This window comes from Dipodomys merriami, unplaced genomic scaffold (genome assembly GCF_024711535.1).
Source record: "Dipodomys merriami isolate MVZ:Mamm:240054 unplaced genomic scaffold, mDipMer1.0.p SCAF_29, whole genome shotgun sequence".
In the NCBI taxonomy this organism is placed as follows: Eukaryota; Metazoa; Chordata; class Mammalia; order Rodentia; family Heteromyidae; genus Dipodomys; species Dipodomys merriami.
The window spans coordinates 3,811,961-3,829,586 of NW_027204381.1; the positions used below are offsets into that span (position 1 = coordinate 3,811,961).

Sequence of the window (17,626 nt, forward strand, 5' to 3'; positions counted from 1 at the left end):
GTTTTCAATTCTATTCCATTGGTCCTGAGGTCTGTTCTTATGCCAATACCAAGCTGTTTTGATTACTATGGCTTTATAGTAGAGTTTGAAATTTGGTATTGATATTCCTCCAGCAGTGTTCTTTCCATTGAGGAGCGTTTTTGCTATTCGGGGTCTTTTATTGTTCCATATGAATTTTTGGATTGCCTCTTCTATTTCCTTGAAGAATGAGGTTGGAATTTTGATAGTTATTGCGTTGAATTTGTAGATAGCCTTGGGAAGTATTGCCATTTTCACGATGTTAATCTTTCAAATCCAGGAGCATGGGAGGCTTTGCCATTTTTTTAGTTCTGTGTTGATTTCCTTTTTCAAGATTTTAAAGTTTTCATCATAGAGGTCCTTCACTTCTTAAGTTAATTCCTAGGTATTTTATTTTTTGTGGGGCTATTACAAATGGAGTTGCTTTCATAATTTCAGCCACACTTTTCTCATTGTTGGCATACAGAAAAGCCATTGATTTTTGGGGGTTAATTTTATAACCTGCTACTTTGCCAAAGTTTTGAATCAGCTTGAGTAATTTGGGAGTGGAGTCTATGGGATTCTTTAAATACAAGATCATGTCATCTGCAAAGAGGGAGAGTTTTATTTCTGATTTAATTCATTTTTATCAAGACCTAACAAAAATGTAGACCTTAGTTCTTAAAAGAAATTCTAAGTACAGCTGGAGCCAATTTTTGGCTACTGAAATACCTGTCATCCAGATGAACAGTATGTTTTTTTCTTTGATTCAGAGGGTCTAGCAGAGCTGAAGTAACAAGCTCCAAAAATTGTCAACAGCTGAATATCACCAGTATTTATATTTATCATCTGAATTATCCCTTTTACTATTTTGAAATGTAACTTATATAGGTATTATGAATTATATAAATGAGTTATATATCAGCTATAGGTATTATGAATTATATAAATGAGTTATATATCAGCTATAATTATTGCATTTTATTTAATGCATTTTATTATATGTAATATGTAATAATTAATGTGTAAGTATATTGATCTAATAGAGTTGAAAAAGAGAGTAGATACTTACATCATAAGCCAAGGAAGACAGAAAAAAATAATGTCATATTTTATTAAATATTTAAAATGGTAGCCAAACTATTGATTTCTTAAATATAGTATTTTTAAAGGTTTTACTTACATATCTGAACCAGGATGGAGCTCCTCACAGAAATACTGCCTATCAAAGGAATAATACACTTCCACTATTAATTCCATGAAGTCACTACTTTCAAAGGTGCACAGCACCACTACTACATATTAAAACAAGAACCCAAGGAGATCAACAGTGCAGGTGAACTAGAAGCATATTCTGAACTAATATTTCAAATGTAGACGGTACACATTTTATTTCATCCTGTAAGGCATCCTTTGCTGAGCTCGCTCCTACTGGTTTTTTAGAAACAGGGCAGCTCCACACTGGATCCACTGGTCCTGGTTGGCCCCGCAGGGAACATGGATGTTGGTCACCACACGGTCCCTCTCTGAACTTGTGTAAACAGGCAGAGAGATGCACTCTTCAGGGGAGTAGGGACCATAAGCACCCTGTTTAAAAACAATGTTTAAAATAGATTATTGCAAACAAAGCAGATTCTGTGCCTAAAGAAACAAACGGAAAATCTTCTAACCAGTAAGTTATTATGGAATACTTAAAATCTTCTAACCAGTAAGTTATTATGGAATACTTAGATTAATAAGCCCCTACTATCACACTGCAATAATTACTCATGCCCAACTGAGTTTCCTTTCAGTCTCCAGATATTTGAGTATTTTGAACCAATAATTCACAATATTTATTTCCCAATGTTAAATCTCCATTCACTCAACATATAATTTTAATACTTCTAATTAAAATTGTAATTCAGATAAAACCTACATTTTCCAGTTTGTTAATGTCTCTTAAATCTCCAAAATTTATATAGGTGTATGCTTTTTCCTTAGCAATACTTATGAAGAAACTAACCACAGAGTTTTTTTTTGGGGGGGAGGGGAGTTACATTCCATGCATGGTATTTCCCTCATACTTATTAGCCAAAACTATTATATACATGCTATTACACACTCTCATAAATGGAAGTGCAGGTGTGGCTCAAGTGGCTGAATAGAGCCATGAATTTTAAAAAAGCCAGTGAGAGCATGAAGTCCTGAACACAAGCCCCAATATAAGCACACAGTAACTAATTTCTATCAAGATGCAACACAATGTCTGGTGTCTTTTGGGATATTAGAAGCTAATAATGATGGTGATTTCATTCAAGAGTATAAAATGGTAATTTGATTCTATCCTTTTTTTCAATTCCATTTATTAGTTTTTATAAGAGAATGTACAGTTTAAAGTTTACACAGAAAAGGTTGTCTAAATGCATCTAGTTTATTTCATTCAAAATAATGAAACTGGTGTTTGTTGATGTACCTCCAAAGTATATCCTTTTCTAAATAGATTTCAATTTGTTAATTTGGCTCAACCTGTGCAATTATCTTATTAATGTTCAAATTGTCAATATTTAGTGGTAGTACTTTAAGTTGGCTCCTGAGTTTTGCTATGTCCCTAGTTGTCTTCAATGGCTTCATTGTGCTTCTGGTATGGTAGGATGGTACAAAGTCACATACTTTTGTCCTATAAGTACACGGGTTCAAGAGAAATGGTGGAAGAGATTATAATTTAGGTGGAGGAATGACCATTCTTATTCTAGGATCTTTCAGTGATAAAAGCTCAGAAATACACACACACCCCACATATATACTAAAAACATTTTTAAATGAGTTCATAATGGTACTTCCAGTTCAAATTGAAAATAGAAGTTAATAAATAAGCTGGACTCCCTGCAAAATATTCCAAAACTGGTCAGTTTTAAAACCCAGTGAAAATTTACTCATGGTACATAGTTAAGATGTGCAAAGTCACTGAGGGCAGTTGACTAAAGTTCTGGCATTTGTGGAAATCACCAGTTTTTGGCCCTGGAATGCCACTCTAGAGAGCTAAGTGGATGACCCTCCCAATACCAGTTTCCCAATTATAAAAGTACAAGTGACACCTGGACACCTCACAGGGAGGTGAGGGAATCTGAAGACACCGTTTATCCATCCATGAGGCTCTTTCTATTGTTAAATCATCTAGAAAAAATTTCCAAGCCAGGCAAGAGTGGCTCATGCCTGTAATTGTAGCTACTCAGGAGGCTGAGATCTGAGGATCACTGTTCAAAGCCAACCCAGGCAGGAAAGTCCGTGAGACTTTTATCTCCAATAAACCACCAGAAAACCAGAAGCAGCACTGTGACTCAAGTGGTAGAGCATTCACCTCGAACTGAAGAGCTGAGGGACAGCAAGCACCCAGGCCCAGAGTTCAAGCCCCAGGACCGACAAAAAAAAAATCCAATTTTTAGCACCCATGCTACATGTTGCTATGAGAGAAATGTATCTCTCCTACATGGAGAATTTTTAAAAGCCTATTAAGTCCAAGTGGGCACTAATTTTATGAAATTACAATTATTATCTTTTCTAATCGTAATCCTCTTTCTCCCACTCCATTTCTTTCAGAAATTATTTGTTCCTAACATTCTTAAATCTTAACCTGATGTGCATAAAAAATTTGTCATGTAGCATCATTCCCTGAATAGGTGAAAACATCAGCCATCCTAAATCTTTCCAGTTCTCTCTCTGCATTGATGATTTTGCCAATTAGTAGCATTTTTGTGTGCTAATAGTGTACATAAAACTTTAAGCAGCTAAGCATTTTACATAATATTCTTTAGACTTAAATTCAATTTAGGAAACACAAATATCTAGTATTTTGGGAAATTTCAAAACTTTCAAAAATTAAAATATAAAAAATAATACAAGGATTTGCAGAAAGAATGAATCCTGAGTTGAGCTGAAAAATACAAAAAGTAGGGATTAGAGTTTATATTTTCAACCAATCTCTTTCCTTCTTTTTTACTGTTTAAATGGCAAAGCATTGCCTGTAACTGCTCACGCTGGCCTGAGTTTAATAGCCTTTGAAGAGGCTTCCTTCTGGAGCTGCTTCAGGATTTTTCAGCAAAGAGCATACTTGTCTTTGGACAACTAATTTTAAAGCCAGAAAAGGTCTTGAATTATGTCTCTGCCACCTGATATTTGCTTTGCTTTCCCTATTTCCTTTGAGATCAAAAATGAAATGGAAATGTCTTTCAGCAATATATTTCTTTCTAGTCAGGAGATGTCCCTATCTCTTCACACCAGTAAAATCTCCTTTTAAAAGGAAAACTCTGCATATGCACTATCAGCTACTAGGCTTTCTGTTTCTAAACCCTTACAAACCTAGTTGGAATCTTACACAATGTTTTAAAGTGCAGTGACAAATCCTTCTCCCGAGACAGACTTTTATTAGTTTGGGCAGGGGGTTGGGGGGGGGGGGAAGAAAAGTGTAAACTTGCTCTTAAGTCACTAAAACCTAATGGTCAAAGTAGAAACAAACCTCAGGTTTTCAGTATTTTCATGATCAGAGCTTTTACATACATAGACTGCTCAATGCAAAAAAGATAAATGAAGACCTCAAGTAATTCACATTAACACTACATATAAAGTGTTTATAATTAAAATGTATTAAAATCTAAGTATTATGGTTATACTGAGCTGGGGGAACAGTTTTATGGCTTTTGCTACTTTACTCTCAGGGCTTGTATTCTATCACTTGAGCCACAGCTCCATGTCCAGCTTTTTTCTAGGTAAGCTGGAGATAAGAATCTCTCAGTGGTTGGGCGCTGGTGGCTCACGCCTGTAATCCTAGCTACTCAGGAGGCTGAGATCTGAGGATCTCAGTTCAAAGCCAGCCCGGGCAGGAAAGTCTGTGAGACTCTTATCTCCAATAAACCACAAGAAAACTGGAAGTGGCTCAAGCGGTAGAGCACTTGCCTTGAGTTGAAGAGCACAAGGACAGCGCCCTAGCCCAGAGTTCAAGCCTCATGACTGATAAAAAAAAAAATCTCTTGGATTTATCTGTCAAGACTGGCTCTGAACCTGAGCAGCTAGTACAGGTGTAAGTACTGGTGTTTGGCTTAGAATTGGATGTTGATATCCTATTGTAAGTACTGCTTGTGGATCTCTGAACAATGACTGTTAAAGCTTTGGGTTCTCTTAAATGAATATTCATATGCTTTTTCTTTTCAAAAAGACTAAACTAGAAATTTCAATGTGTTATTTCTCAATGATAAAATTCATTTTTCTTGTAGTAAGCAATACATATATTTGCTGCTTTTTAGGAAAGGGATTCCTTGTCATGTATTAATACTTACGTTTTTTAAAGGTCTTCATGGAGGAAAGGTCATGTGTTTCAACTGCAGCTATATGTTTATTTTTTTGCCAATCGTGGGGTCTGAACTCTGGGCCTGGGCGCTGTCCTTCAGCTCAAGGCTAGCACTGTACCACTTGAGCCACAGCACCACTTCCAGCTTTTTCTGCTTATGTGGTACTGAGGAATCAAATCCAGGGCCTCATGCATTCAAGACAAGCACTCTACCACTGAGCCACATTCCCAGCACCTATATGCTTTTTTAAAAAGGAATTTGCCTTATACTTCCAATAATTGAAGCTTTCATTCTTTATCTGCCTATTTCAGCATTATACTGCTATTATTTGGTGTGAAACTAAAATAGTATTTATACCTTGGTTCTGTCACTCTGTACCTAGTTGTGGGGAAACCTCTAACCCCTGAACATGGTTAAGCACTGGAAAAATATCTGCTTTACACAGCTGCATCAGGAAACTAACATAAAAGTACATGAGGTGCCTAGCACAATGCTGAAAAGAACAGGAATACAAACAGGGTTCTCACTATATATTCTTTATGTGATTTCCAAAGCAAAATGGGTTAAAATGTCCTACACATCTAAAAAGATTTTGACTATAAAATCATTTGGTTAAGATTAGAAAGCAGAAATACACAGGCCAGAATAACTTGTTGAAAGATTATGGGTAAATTACCTGTGGAATCCAGCCCATAAAACAAGGAAGAACTGCTGACACGCTGGGAGAGTCATGTTGATTTTCAGAAAGCTGATTCCCATCAAAACTGCAGCCTTCCAATAATAAGCCACTGATCTGCCACAGAAAATATTGTTAATATATTCAGTGACTCTCGACTTCAAAATGGACATATCTGAACATCAAAGGCCACATGTTCCATTGTGGCACCTTATTGGAGAATATAAAGAAAAGGTACAGACTAGTAACTCAGACTGAATTCTCATTTTAGCTAATATGTAAATGCCATTAACCATATACCCTCAGATGTCTTGGCAACAGAAATTAAATCTGGTGTAAAGTAAAACAGAGCTCCTTCTTTGATTTTCTCCAATGTCAATCTACTTTGTCACCTTTATTCTCAAGAAATATAGTTTAGAGGATACATACAACAGTTCTCTGGGAAAATGGCAGGCTTAATTTTTAGTCACAATCATGCTGGAACAAGCCTTTCTAGAAATGCAGAACCCCTTCATTCAGAATATTTACACTTGAAATAAAAGAATGCGGAAGAGACAAGTAAAGGGCCCTAATTTCTTCACTGTAATTCAACCAGGTGAAGGCGCTTCTTCCCTGGGATGGGAGGAATAAAGAGATGACCCTTCAGCAGATTCAAAAAACACTAGTGGGAAATAAGAATCCCTCTTTCACAAGCTATTTAAAATAGTTGGAAGAATTTAGATTAAATGAACAATAGCTAAAACTGTTTAGGTGAAGCAAAATTACTTGGCTCCTTCCAACCAAAAGCCTTTTTTCTTTAAACCGTCTGCATTTTTTCCATTCCAGATAGACAACTGAGTCCATCCTATTATTTCATTTGTAGATGAGAGGAAAATGTATTGGAGCATACTTTACAATTTTAGCGATGCTGTACTTTGACTAATTATCCACCACTAGTCAACAATAACCCATGCTATTTGTACATGTGTACTTCATACTTCCTGCCTTAAATTTGGCACTAGTGTCTTACTGTAGAAGACACATTGTTTACTGAGGAGGTGGCATGGTATCTGTGTATATTTACCATTGAAGTTGAATGTAATAGGTGTCTCAATGTGTACCTTCTGTCATGTCATTTACCCTAATTATTTTTGCTTTGCTTGTATATGGCACAGCTTTCAGTATAACAGGACATCTTTATTTTTTCATCGGTGGGATTAATATCAGATTTTATATTATAAATTCTTATTTGTATTGTAATTCTTATAGGTCAATCTGTGTTGATCTCACAACAATAAAGACAGAAGTTTCAGAATCTATCTTCATTAGCTATACATTTTTAACCCAGATAACCATCTAAAGTTAGTACCTTAATTTGCAGCTTTGCTTCTTGAAGTCTACCTTTCCATGAGGCTACAAATTTAAGGCTATCCACAGAATGGCCCATTGCCCTGTAAAGTTGAGGAATCAAATGTTACAAAGAAGTCATTCTCTGCTATCAAGCTCAATGGTATAGAAGGGATGAATGACCTTAACATGGCTCAGGGGACCTAGTTAATTCCACAAAACAACCCTCAGACACTAAAATGAGATAAGGAACTGCAGCTAGATATTCTTCTTTATTTTAAATCAAAGTGTGCAAATAATACCTAACTGCATATACAGGTTACAAGCTCTCTTAGCAGAGTGGCTTTTTACTTTCTCCATTTTGACACTAAGCCTCAAATGTAGGCACACTATAAATGTCCAATAAATGCTTATCAAATTAATCAAAATACTAATATTCCTTATATCCTGAGAAAGTATAAAATGAAATGTCCAAGTGACTATACAACTAAATTTTGTTCAGCTTATTTGTGGTAGCATCTCTTTCACTATGTGCTCACTGGTTTAAAAAAAAATGTTCTCTGAATACAAGCTAGTAATCCTACCCTGGTATAAAGAGGAATTTGATCTTGACCATGAGATCCCGTTCTTCACACTGTACAATAAACATTAGTACAAATATAAAAAAAGTTTTCATATATTCCAAAATCGTACCTAGCCACCTGTGGATACCGAGCAAGCCAGTGTGATTGGGGAACTTGAATTTGAACCTTTTCAAAGCCTTGCAGAAAAGATTCTACCATGTGAGAGCATCACCCCTCATTTTTCAAATACGGTCTCACTTTTACCTGGGGCAAGTCTCAGTCTATGATCCTCCTACTAATACCTCTTGAGTAGCTTGAATTACAGTGTGAACAACACCACCCTGCTTTTTTGTTAAGATAAGGCTCTAATTTTTCTGCTATGCTAATCTTTAAAAGTGACCAGAAGGATCACAGTTCAATTTAATTTCTAGAAGTTTAAATAGCTCCATGTGACCTCTGGTTACCATATTTCACAGTACAAATCTAGATAAATGACAATTTCAAAAGTCAAATTTCATTATTTCCAATCCTAATAAAATATTTTAATTAAAAGCAGTGTTTTTTAAACTAAAATCTTCAGAGAATAACAACTGTCTGGATTCTAACAATAAATGTATTTCTAGAAACTCAAAGCAGCTCATTATTAATTACCTGGCAGTTTCCTGGCGAAGTGCATTAAGAAAAGTATCCGGATGGAAAAGCTCTGACAGATCAAGTGTATCAGAAAGAAGAGCTTGTTTTTCAGCTTTATCTACCCAGTTCTAGAGGAAGAGAGAGAAAATGAAAAGTATAAATATACATGCACACGTACCCTCTACAGCACTGAAGATCTGTGATGCACAAGTCATTTGTGCTCAGAGTTTTGCACTTAAGTGTCCAAATGTGTCTGGGAAGCCTGACCCAGCAACTTGCACTACATCCATCCATCCGTCCAAGTAAGCTTCCCTCTATATACTTCTACTAAAATTGTGCTCAACCTAAGAGCCTGGGAAGTTAGCTTTCTGCATAGCCTTTCACTAGGACCTCCCAGTGTTGCTCCAGGCCTGCCTCAGTCCACAGGCTCATCAGCTTGCAAACAGTATCAGACGTGAGAGTGACTTGCGCCTTACAGAACCAAGGGTCAAAGGAGAGGGTAATACCCAAGAGGACAACATTCTCCTTCACAGGTGGCTAAGGCTTTTCCACTTACCTGAACTTACCTGTTGCACATCAACATAGTTAATTTGGAAACTCAACATAAAGTTTGTTAAGTATTTAAAAAATTCCCACTTAGAACAAAAAAAACCCAGCAAAACCTTATCCAAGATTGTTTCATCTACTAACTGATGTTAGGCTCACCACTGCTCTGCAGATTAGCAGCCCCTGGTTACAAATAAGAAATGGAGCAAAGCAAGGATGAAGGTCTTGTCCAAGGTCACAAGCTCAGTCAGCCATGATTTGCTTTTCTATTTCCTACAGGTGTCAATGGGCATGTACACTGATGATTCTAGCAGGTGCAGAGATGGGATTGGAATAATGTTAACTACTAAAAACTTAACAAAACTGCCATGTACTCAGTAAGTCATTTTACCTAATTTATAAACGTCCTAGAAGAAATCTTATTGCTGCTCTGAAAAAGGTGTGTTTTATGTACTTTTAACAGCCTATTATCCACCTCAGCCATGATGAGAATGAGAAATTAAAATCTCCAATGCTACCCTACTTGCATTAATGTTGTAATACATTGACTAGTATTCAAATCCTATAGTACAAAGACTTTAAAAAGATACCTCCTAATCCAAGTATAATTCTTTCAGATATTATCCTTTACAATAATAAAAATATTCTCAACTAAGTAAATTATACAAGGTAAAACTTTACTCCCTACTTTGAGTTAAACAGTCAACAAGTTGCTCATATCACCCTTTTTACCATAAAATATTTGTTATTCAAAAACCATTTAATATAACTTTTCAACTATATTATTTCATTAATGCCTGAAAGTTAAGTTTGAATTCAAAGAATTCTAGATAAAACTAAGCTAGACGCTGATTGCTTATGCCCGTAATCCTAGCTCTTCAGGAGGCTTAGAGCTGAGGATTTCAGTTCAAAGCCATTCCAGTTAGAAAAGTCCCTGCAAGACTCTATAAAAAACTGGAAGTGGAGCTATGGCTCAAAGTAGTAGAGAACTAACCTTGAGCAAAAGAGCTTAGGGTCAGTGCCTAGGACCTGAGTTAAGCACACAACTGACAAAAAATAAAAAAGCTTATTAACAAATAAATGTGTATTTGTTTCACCTAACTAAAGTCCTGTGGTAAGAATGTTATTGGACCAGATGGGGAAAAATAACTCCTAGTCTATTAAGCTTAAAAGTACCGAGTAGCACAAAGATACCGTTTGATAAGTTAAAGCTATATACTTCACACTGAAGAAAGAGTGCAGCAATGTTGTAGCTAGCATACTTAGCTGGCAATATTTTTCACCAAATGTCTCTAGTCATGGCCAAGGATTTGGTTTGAGATAGAATATAAGACTTAGTCTGATCTATGATTATGAGACTTTACAGTATACCTAAAATTCTTAAACAGCTGAAAGAATGGAGCAACTAGATGGCTGGACGGCTTCTTTTTAACTACTTCTGCACCTACCTGAGGCCATTCTCTTTTCATTCACTATGTTCCTTGGAAAAGGTGTTTACAGTCAATAATAACAGTCAATCATTCTTTTCAATGACATCTTTTATTCCCACATTTTTTCTTCTAATTTACTGTAAATTTAAAGCCAAGGGATCTGAGAATAAATTCATCCAGAACTAAAAAGTCTAATCTATTCAGAAAAAATAAGAAATAAGTGCCTCAGTCACTGCTTTTACTAGAAACAAAACATTGGAAGTTTCTCAGATCACTAAATGAATAGATGTAATAAATTACAGCTCATCAGCAAGGTATTTTACCAAAATTGTCCTAGAATTAAAGCCTCCAAATTAATCATTAAAAATAAGACATTTAAAATTGTTGGTATATTACTAGACATATCATTCTTGAATATAAATTGCTCCTGAGCCCAAACTTTGGTTTATCATCATTCAAATAAATCTTGTGCATTAGATTTGCTAGTTATATTATTATTCCTAGAAGAAAACAAAAGTATTCTCTGTCAAGTTTACTCACTAGCTTTTGAAGAGATAGAAAATTTGCTATTCAAATCATTTAAATAGGGATACAGGTGGACCCATAGCAACAATGAGATGTACAAGTCATTATGTGGAAAAACGAACTTTACAACTTGGGTGGGGGGGCGGGGGGAGGATGGGAAGGGATGGGAAGAGGAAACAAAGGAGGAGGCTACAATGCTTGATAAGAAATGTACTCATTATTTTGCCCATGTAATTGTAACCCCTCTTTACAGTATTTTCACAATAAAAAAAAGAAAATTTGCTATTCAACCTAAGTTTAGTTGAACTAACTTCCTGGTACTCTGGTCATTTTTAACTATATATCCTTAAAAATAATTTTCTTGTCCCATATAGAGCAAGAAATTTCCTTAGGGAAAGATTGCTTTCCCCACTAACTTACAGAATTGCTTTAATAATGTGTGCTGAATACATTAATGCAAATATTCTATCCATTAATGTTCGCTAGCCAATTATATTGCCTTTAAATCTTGATTGCAGCTCTAAAATTTTACTGTTTTGATTTTTATCCAGTTAATTTCCAACCTTTTTTGGGGGGGTGGGGAGATCAGTCATAGCGCTTGAACTCTGGGCCTGGGTGCTGTCCCTCAGCTCTTCAGCTCAAGGCAAGTGCTCTACCACTTGAGCCACAGCGCCATTTAACTCATAGGTTACTTAAAATTCTTTGGCCAGTATCAGCACACCATATCTTTTCCTATCATTTGACTTTTAACTTCTTTGTGTCTTAGTATTAAATGTCCTAAAGCCATCATTGCTGGCACTGTTTCCACTTCAGTAGGTAACTTTACAATACATATTCAATTGTTAAAAATATTCCAACCTGATTTAGGGGGGGACTGACATATGTTGTTGGTCTCTCAGCTTCAAAGTCTCTCCTCCCAGTGTTTATCTACATGACCACTCTACCCCCTTCAGGCCACCATGCTAAGAACATGAAACCATCACAATGTCACTTTCACTGTTGAATTAACCCGCTAGTCAACCTGCTTTCCTTCTTTCCATCTCTCATCTACTCATATACCAACTTGTATACCAACCTCATCTGCTGACTTCTCATGCACTCAAGTCTTGGGAGTCCTTTTCACCAAACAAGCTTACAATGAACCATATCAAAGTCTCTGGCAACCTCTTCCAACCTCATGTCCAGAGATCTCTCTTTATGTACATGATATATTCAAGCAGAGCATGTTCCTGCCTGAGAGATTTTGCACTTGCTGGTCTCTTTGTGGTCCCTCAGATAAGTTTACTCATGTCTGCTTAGCAATACTGAAGTATTACTTTTCTGAGCCCATTCATCTCTAAACCCCTTAAACCAACATCAGCACCCTGATGTTCATTAGAAATGCAATTCACTTCTCAACACTTAAGTCATATCTGTTACTTGTCTTTCCTTCATGTCGGTGCAACAAACAGGTGCCTACTTCAACACTGTTCTATCCCAGAAACAAACAGTACCAACATTTGTTTAGTACAAACATAGTGAATAAATGTAATACTGTCAAATAATGCCAACAAAGTGGGGAGGGAAGGGATGGTAGGGAAAAAACAAAGGAGGGGATAACAATGCTCGATAGGAAATGTACTCATTACCTTACGTAACTGTAACCCTCTGTACAGTATCTTTACTATATATAAAAATTAGAGTTATCATCATATATAGTTATTTTATATGCCACTTGAAAGGAAAAAATATTTATGTGATCTCTGGGTTAAAATTCTTAGTCTAACCTCTGTGGGTTATTGCCTGAATAAAAAATTTCATGAGGAGGCAGCTGAGTGATAGGAGGCAGCTGAGTGATATTTCCTGGCATCTTTCCTCATGTGCATACCTTACTGAACAGCTTTTGTCACACCAAACCTCTAGAAAAGCTAAGGAAATCAGAGATGATGGCACAGTAGATTTGTAATTAGTTATCAAGGTAAATCTGATGGAAGACATATTAGAGAATCGAATAAGCATGTAAAGTCATATGTAATTATCACTGACAAATCTTTTGAAAGCTGTTTGATCCAGGTGTCAAATACCATTTGTTCACAAACAATATTGTGTTTAATAGAGCAAACCTATTGACCACAGCAGAAGTTTTACCACTTCTATTATTGTTTTGTAGCAAAATTACATGAACTTAAAGACATTTTTCAGCTGTCTTGATTGGAATATATATATATATATATATATATATATATATTCCAATCTCTAAATGGTAGAAAATGGCTACCTTAACCCAAGGAGAGCATTTAAATATGATTTCCCAAATAAGAGTAACAACATGATAGACACTAGTAACAATCACTGGCTGATTCTTTAAGAAACTACCTAAGAGTGTAAATAGTCACTGCATGTTTTCTGTGTAAAAGTCCTCTTATTATGCCAATCAGAAGGTTCTTAAATTTGTATGCCTGTGATGAATACTGCAATGCAGACAGAATTCAAGAAGGCCAATTATGTCACATTTCTAGAACTAAGATTTATCTTTCGCAAACAGGGTAAATTGTGTGTTTCGTAGAAATGCTTGTATAAAACTGCAAATCACCATAGACTACTATTCAGTATTCCATGTGCAAGGTAAGTTAACCACAGGAAGAATTTATCATCTGATAGTGTTGAAGAATTACTGTCCCTATAAAAAAATGTTAACTCTTCAATTTTGTAATACTGCTGTTATTAAGCTATTCACTGGGTAAATTTCAGATATACATATGCTAACTTCATTCAATAATGGTGACAATGTAACTTAGATCTTGGTTTGTATGTTAATTTTAGGTTTCAGGATTTGAACCAAAATATAAATACCACAACTGGATCAAATATATCTACATTTATATCCTTCAACACTATGATTCCTGTTGTCAAGAATGTCATGTTTCCCAATTCTACATTTTTTAACATTAAGAACAAAGGTTTATATAGAACAGAAGCAATATGTATATGAATTTACAAGGTGGTCCTTATAGCCAAATACTATCTGTAAAATGCAATGCTATACAATTTAGAGCTACATGCATACTTCTATCTTTTTACAAGTCTTCTGATAAGATTTTAGTGAACTCAATATGTGTAAAAAGTACAGTGTTACTGATTATAAGAATTGCTGTTAGAAAAATGATGAATTTTCTTTTCTAAGAATGCAAAGTACTACTAAATCTTCCAAAAGACGAGTCAAAAATAAAGAATGGTATAATTCTAGTAACTTTTAACAGCTGAAGTCTTAATCACAAGTTTTGAATGTTTAACTTTATACACTATGTGAACAAGCTATATTTACTGGGAAGATTTAGATGAGAGGCAAAATCCCAGAAATATATCATTAAGTCTATAGAATGCTTCTTAGCCTTGTAGCCTAAGTCATGATTACTGGGAAATACAAAGAGGAATGAAAGCCTGTCAATCTACTTAAGCATTAGCCCCCTTTGATCTAATATTTCATTTATTCAACAGGTATTTATTGTATGAGCAACATCATTGGATTTCTGCCCTTGGAAAGCTTTCACTTTAGCTGAAGAACACACAGAAAAGTTGAAAAAAAATACGAAAATATACAGAATATTGAAATTATCACCATAGAGAGACAAAGAAGGGAGAGAGTAATTACAACTTAAAATACAATGATCAGAAGACCTCACAAAGAAGGTGACATCAGAGTGAACACTTGGAGGAGAAGGTTTCTTTTAGACATTTGGGAGATGGCATTTCTGGGTAAAGAAACAGAAACATAATGGGCCTGATCAAAGAAACTCAGAGGCATTTAAGGATCTGGTGTCCTGGATGAGATGACTAGTTTAACAGGGACATTTTTAACCTACAGCTTGTTCTTCAAAGCATTTGAAACTAGTAAGAAACAACCAGGGCATGGGGCTGGGGATGTGGCTTAGTTGTAAAGTGCTTGCCTAACATGTATGAAGCCCTGGGTTTGATTTCTTAGAACCACATAAGCAGAAAATGCCAGAAATGGTGCTGTGGCTCACGTGATAGAGGGCTAGCTTTGAGCAAAAGAAGCCCAAGGACAGTGCTCTGGCTAGACCTTGAATTCAAGCCCCAGGACTGGCCAAAAACAAACAAGAAACAACCAGGGCATTGGAATATCTACCCTCCCCTTTAAGAGTCTGAAGAGTTGAAAGCAGATGGATTCAAGTCCACAGGACTAGGGAGGAGTCTTGAACAGCAGATGACTAATTTCTTTTACATTAGAACCAAGACAATGAGAGAGGGCTCCTAGCTCATGGCCTCTGTTATGTGTAGTTGTTAACAAATGGTAATGAACACCTTAGAGGTTTAAACATGAAGCTGTAAATAGTGAGGGCCAAATTCAGTATGTAGGTAGGTATAAGAATATAGATGAAGTCTTACTGGATAGAGAAGGACACAGATTGAGTTTATGTGGTTAAGACAGCTTAGTTGTGAAACAGGGGCAAAAGAGACAAAGAAGGGAGGAAAGCAGTGGAAAATTTACAAAGCAAAAAAGGAGCCTTTCAAACACTGATCCTACAGGGAGAATATTCCTTAAAGCAAACTAGTCATAGTGATGAACTGGTTCAGTTACTATCTGTAACTAAATTTTCTCTAAATTCTCAAAAATGATGGAAAGGCACAATAATCAGAAGGAATATATAATCTTTAAAGAATCCTATGCAAAAATAAAATCAAATGGCAAAACACAAAATGAGAATACATGATGTTTTCCTGTGCAAAATCACATTCTCATTGGTAAGAAGGTCATCTCAATATGCATTCTCTGACTAGGAGCCACACAATACAATCACTGAATAATTCATTCTTACCTGTATTGCAAGGGCACGGGACACAAGGCCTCTGAGGTATTGCAAAGGATCGTCAGGGCCTTCCCACTTGCTCTGCCACGTGAGAGGACACTACAATTTAAAAGGGCCAAACTGTTTATATACACAATATTACACAGAAGAGGCTTCAACATTAGTGGCAAGAGAAAAACTGACAATTTACATTATTCAAACCGTAAATTCATTTCATTGATATGTCTGTTTCCTTTAATTTCACTGAAATTGACAGACACAAAATGAATTAATATTTCCCTAAAAGGGGGACCTTCACAGAAATGAACTCAAATTAGTAAACAGAGTAGTCAATTACCATTTCTTGAAACAATATACGGTTCATCAGGAAATCAAATTAAAAATCTTAAATTCATTTTAAAATTGGTAAAAAAAAAAAAAAAAAAAAAAGAATGTTAGTCCCTTACAGTATTTTATATATAAAGCAGCACAATAGCAAATTTACCCACAAAGTTTCCATTGAGATATATGGTACGAAGAGAAATGAAAGAGAAGTGGGGGACAGGGGGTGATGGGAAGGGGAAACAAAGGAGGACGCAACAATGCTTGATAAGAAATGTGCTCATTACCTTGCCCATGTAATTGTAACCCCTCTGTACGGTATTTTCACAATAAAAAAAAAGGAGTAGGTACTGTAAATATTTAAACCCACTAAAAATATAAAACCACCCTAACAATGGTTGCTTTATCTAGAAAAAAGACCTCAATAATGTTAGCACCTAGAAAACCACTGATGAGTAACTGAAAAATGTTCAACACCTATAACCCATTAGAGAAATCTAAATAAAAACTGCATTGATTTTTCTCATTTAACCATAAACTGGCTAAGATCAAGTAAACACAGTCCAAATTTTTCCAGTGATACATAGAAAAACCAATCCATACACACTGCTGGTATAAATGTATTCTAATCCAGCCACCATGGAACTCAGTATGAAAGTTTCTCAAAAAAGTGGAATTACCATGTTGATCCAACAATACCAAACAATAAAAATCCAATAATTACAGAATTACCTGCTTGCCCATCTTTACATTAGCCAAGTTACAGATCAATAGACTTGCCCATCAATAGATGAATGGATAAAATATGGTGTGTATATATATTGCATATATATACTATATATGCAACGAAGTATAAATATAAGTTATATCATTTTTAGGAAAATAGAGCCAGAAATCACATTAAGTGAAACCACCAGTATGGTATCACAAAGATACTATTGTAATCTAAAATATACCTGGAACTCAAAAAATTAAATCCCCCAACAACAAATCTTCAAAGAAACAACTGCCCAATAAATAAGTAGGCTAAAGACTTAAAAGAGAAACTTCTCTGAAGAGGAAAGAAGGATGGCCAATAGACACATGAAGAAATGTTCAACCTCCCTAGCCATAAAAGAAATGCAAATCAAAACGACATTGAGATACCACCTCACCCCAGTTAGAATGGCTAAAATCAAGAACTCTAATAACAACAGATGCTGGAGGGGATGTGGACAGAAGGGAACCTTACTGCATTGTTTGTGGGAGTGTAAACTTGTTCAACCACTTTGGAAAGCAGTATGGAGGTTCCTCAAAAGACTCCACATAGAGCTCCCCTATGACCCAGCAATCCCACTTTTGGGCATTTACCCAAATGTTCACAAACAAGACCACACTAAAGCTATCAGCACGACTATGTTTATTGCAGCACTATTTACTAGAGCTAAGATATGGAACCAACCCAGATGCCCCTCAGTAGATGAATGGATCAAGAAAA

At 35.7% G+C, this 17,626-nt stretch overlaps 1 protein-coding gene across 2 annotated transcripts in view; it reads right to left on the reverse strand.

The window, feature by feature from the left end:
* Positions 1 to 1,108: 1,108 nt before the first annotated feature.
* The window catches only part of LOC138838830 (cytoplasmic dynein 2 heavy chain 1), a 172,077-nt gene continuing 155,559 nt past the window's right edge, over positions 1,109 to 17,626 (reverse strand). For both annotated transcript variants that reach the window (XM_070038203.1, XM_070038201.1), the window contains 5 exons: positions 15,838 to 15,927; positions 8,538 to 8,647; positions 7,346 to 7,427; positions 5,998 to 6,114; positions 1,109 to 1,584 (listed from right to left, as the gene is read on the reverse strand). In XM_070038203.1, the coding sequence (XP_069894304.1) occupies positions 1,426 to 1,584; positions 5,998 to 6,114; positions 7,346 to 7,427; positions 8,538 to 8,647; positions 15,838 to 15,927 (558 nt within the window). In that variant the 3' untranslated portion in view covers positions 1,109 to 1,425. The remainder of the gene's footprint in view (positions 1,585 to 5,997; positions 6,115 to 7,345; positions 7,428 to 8,537; positions 8,648 to 15,837; positions 15,928 to 17,626) is intronic.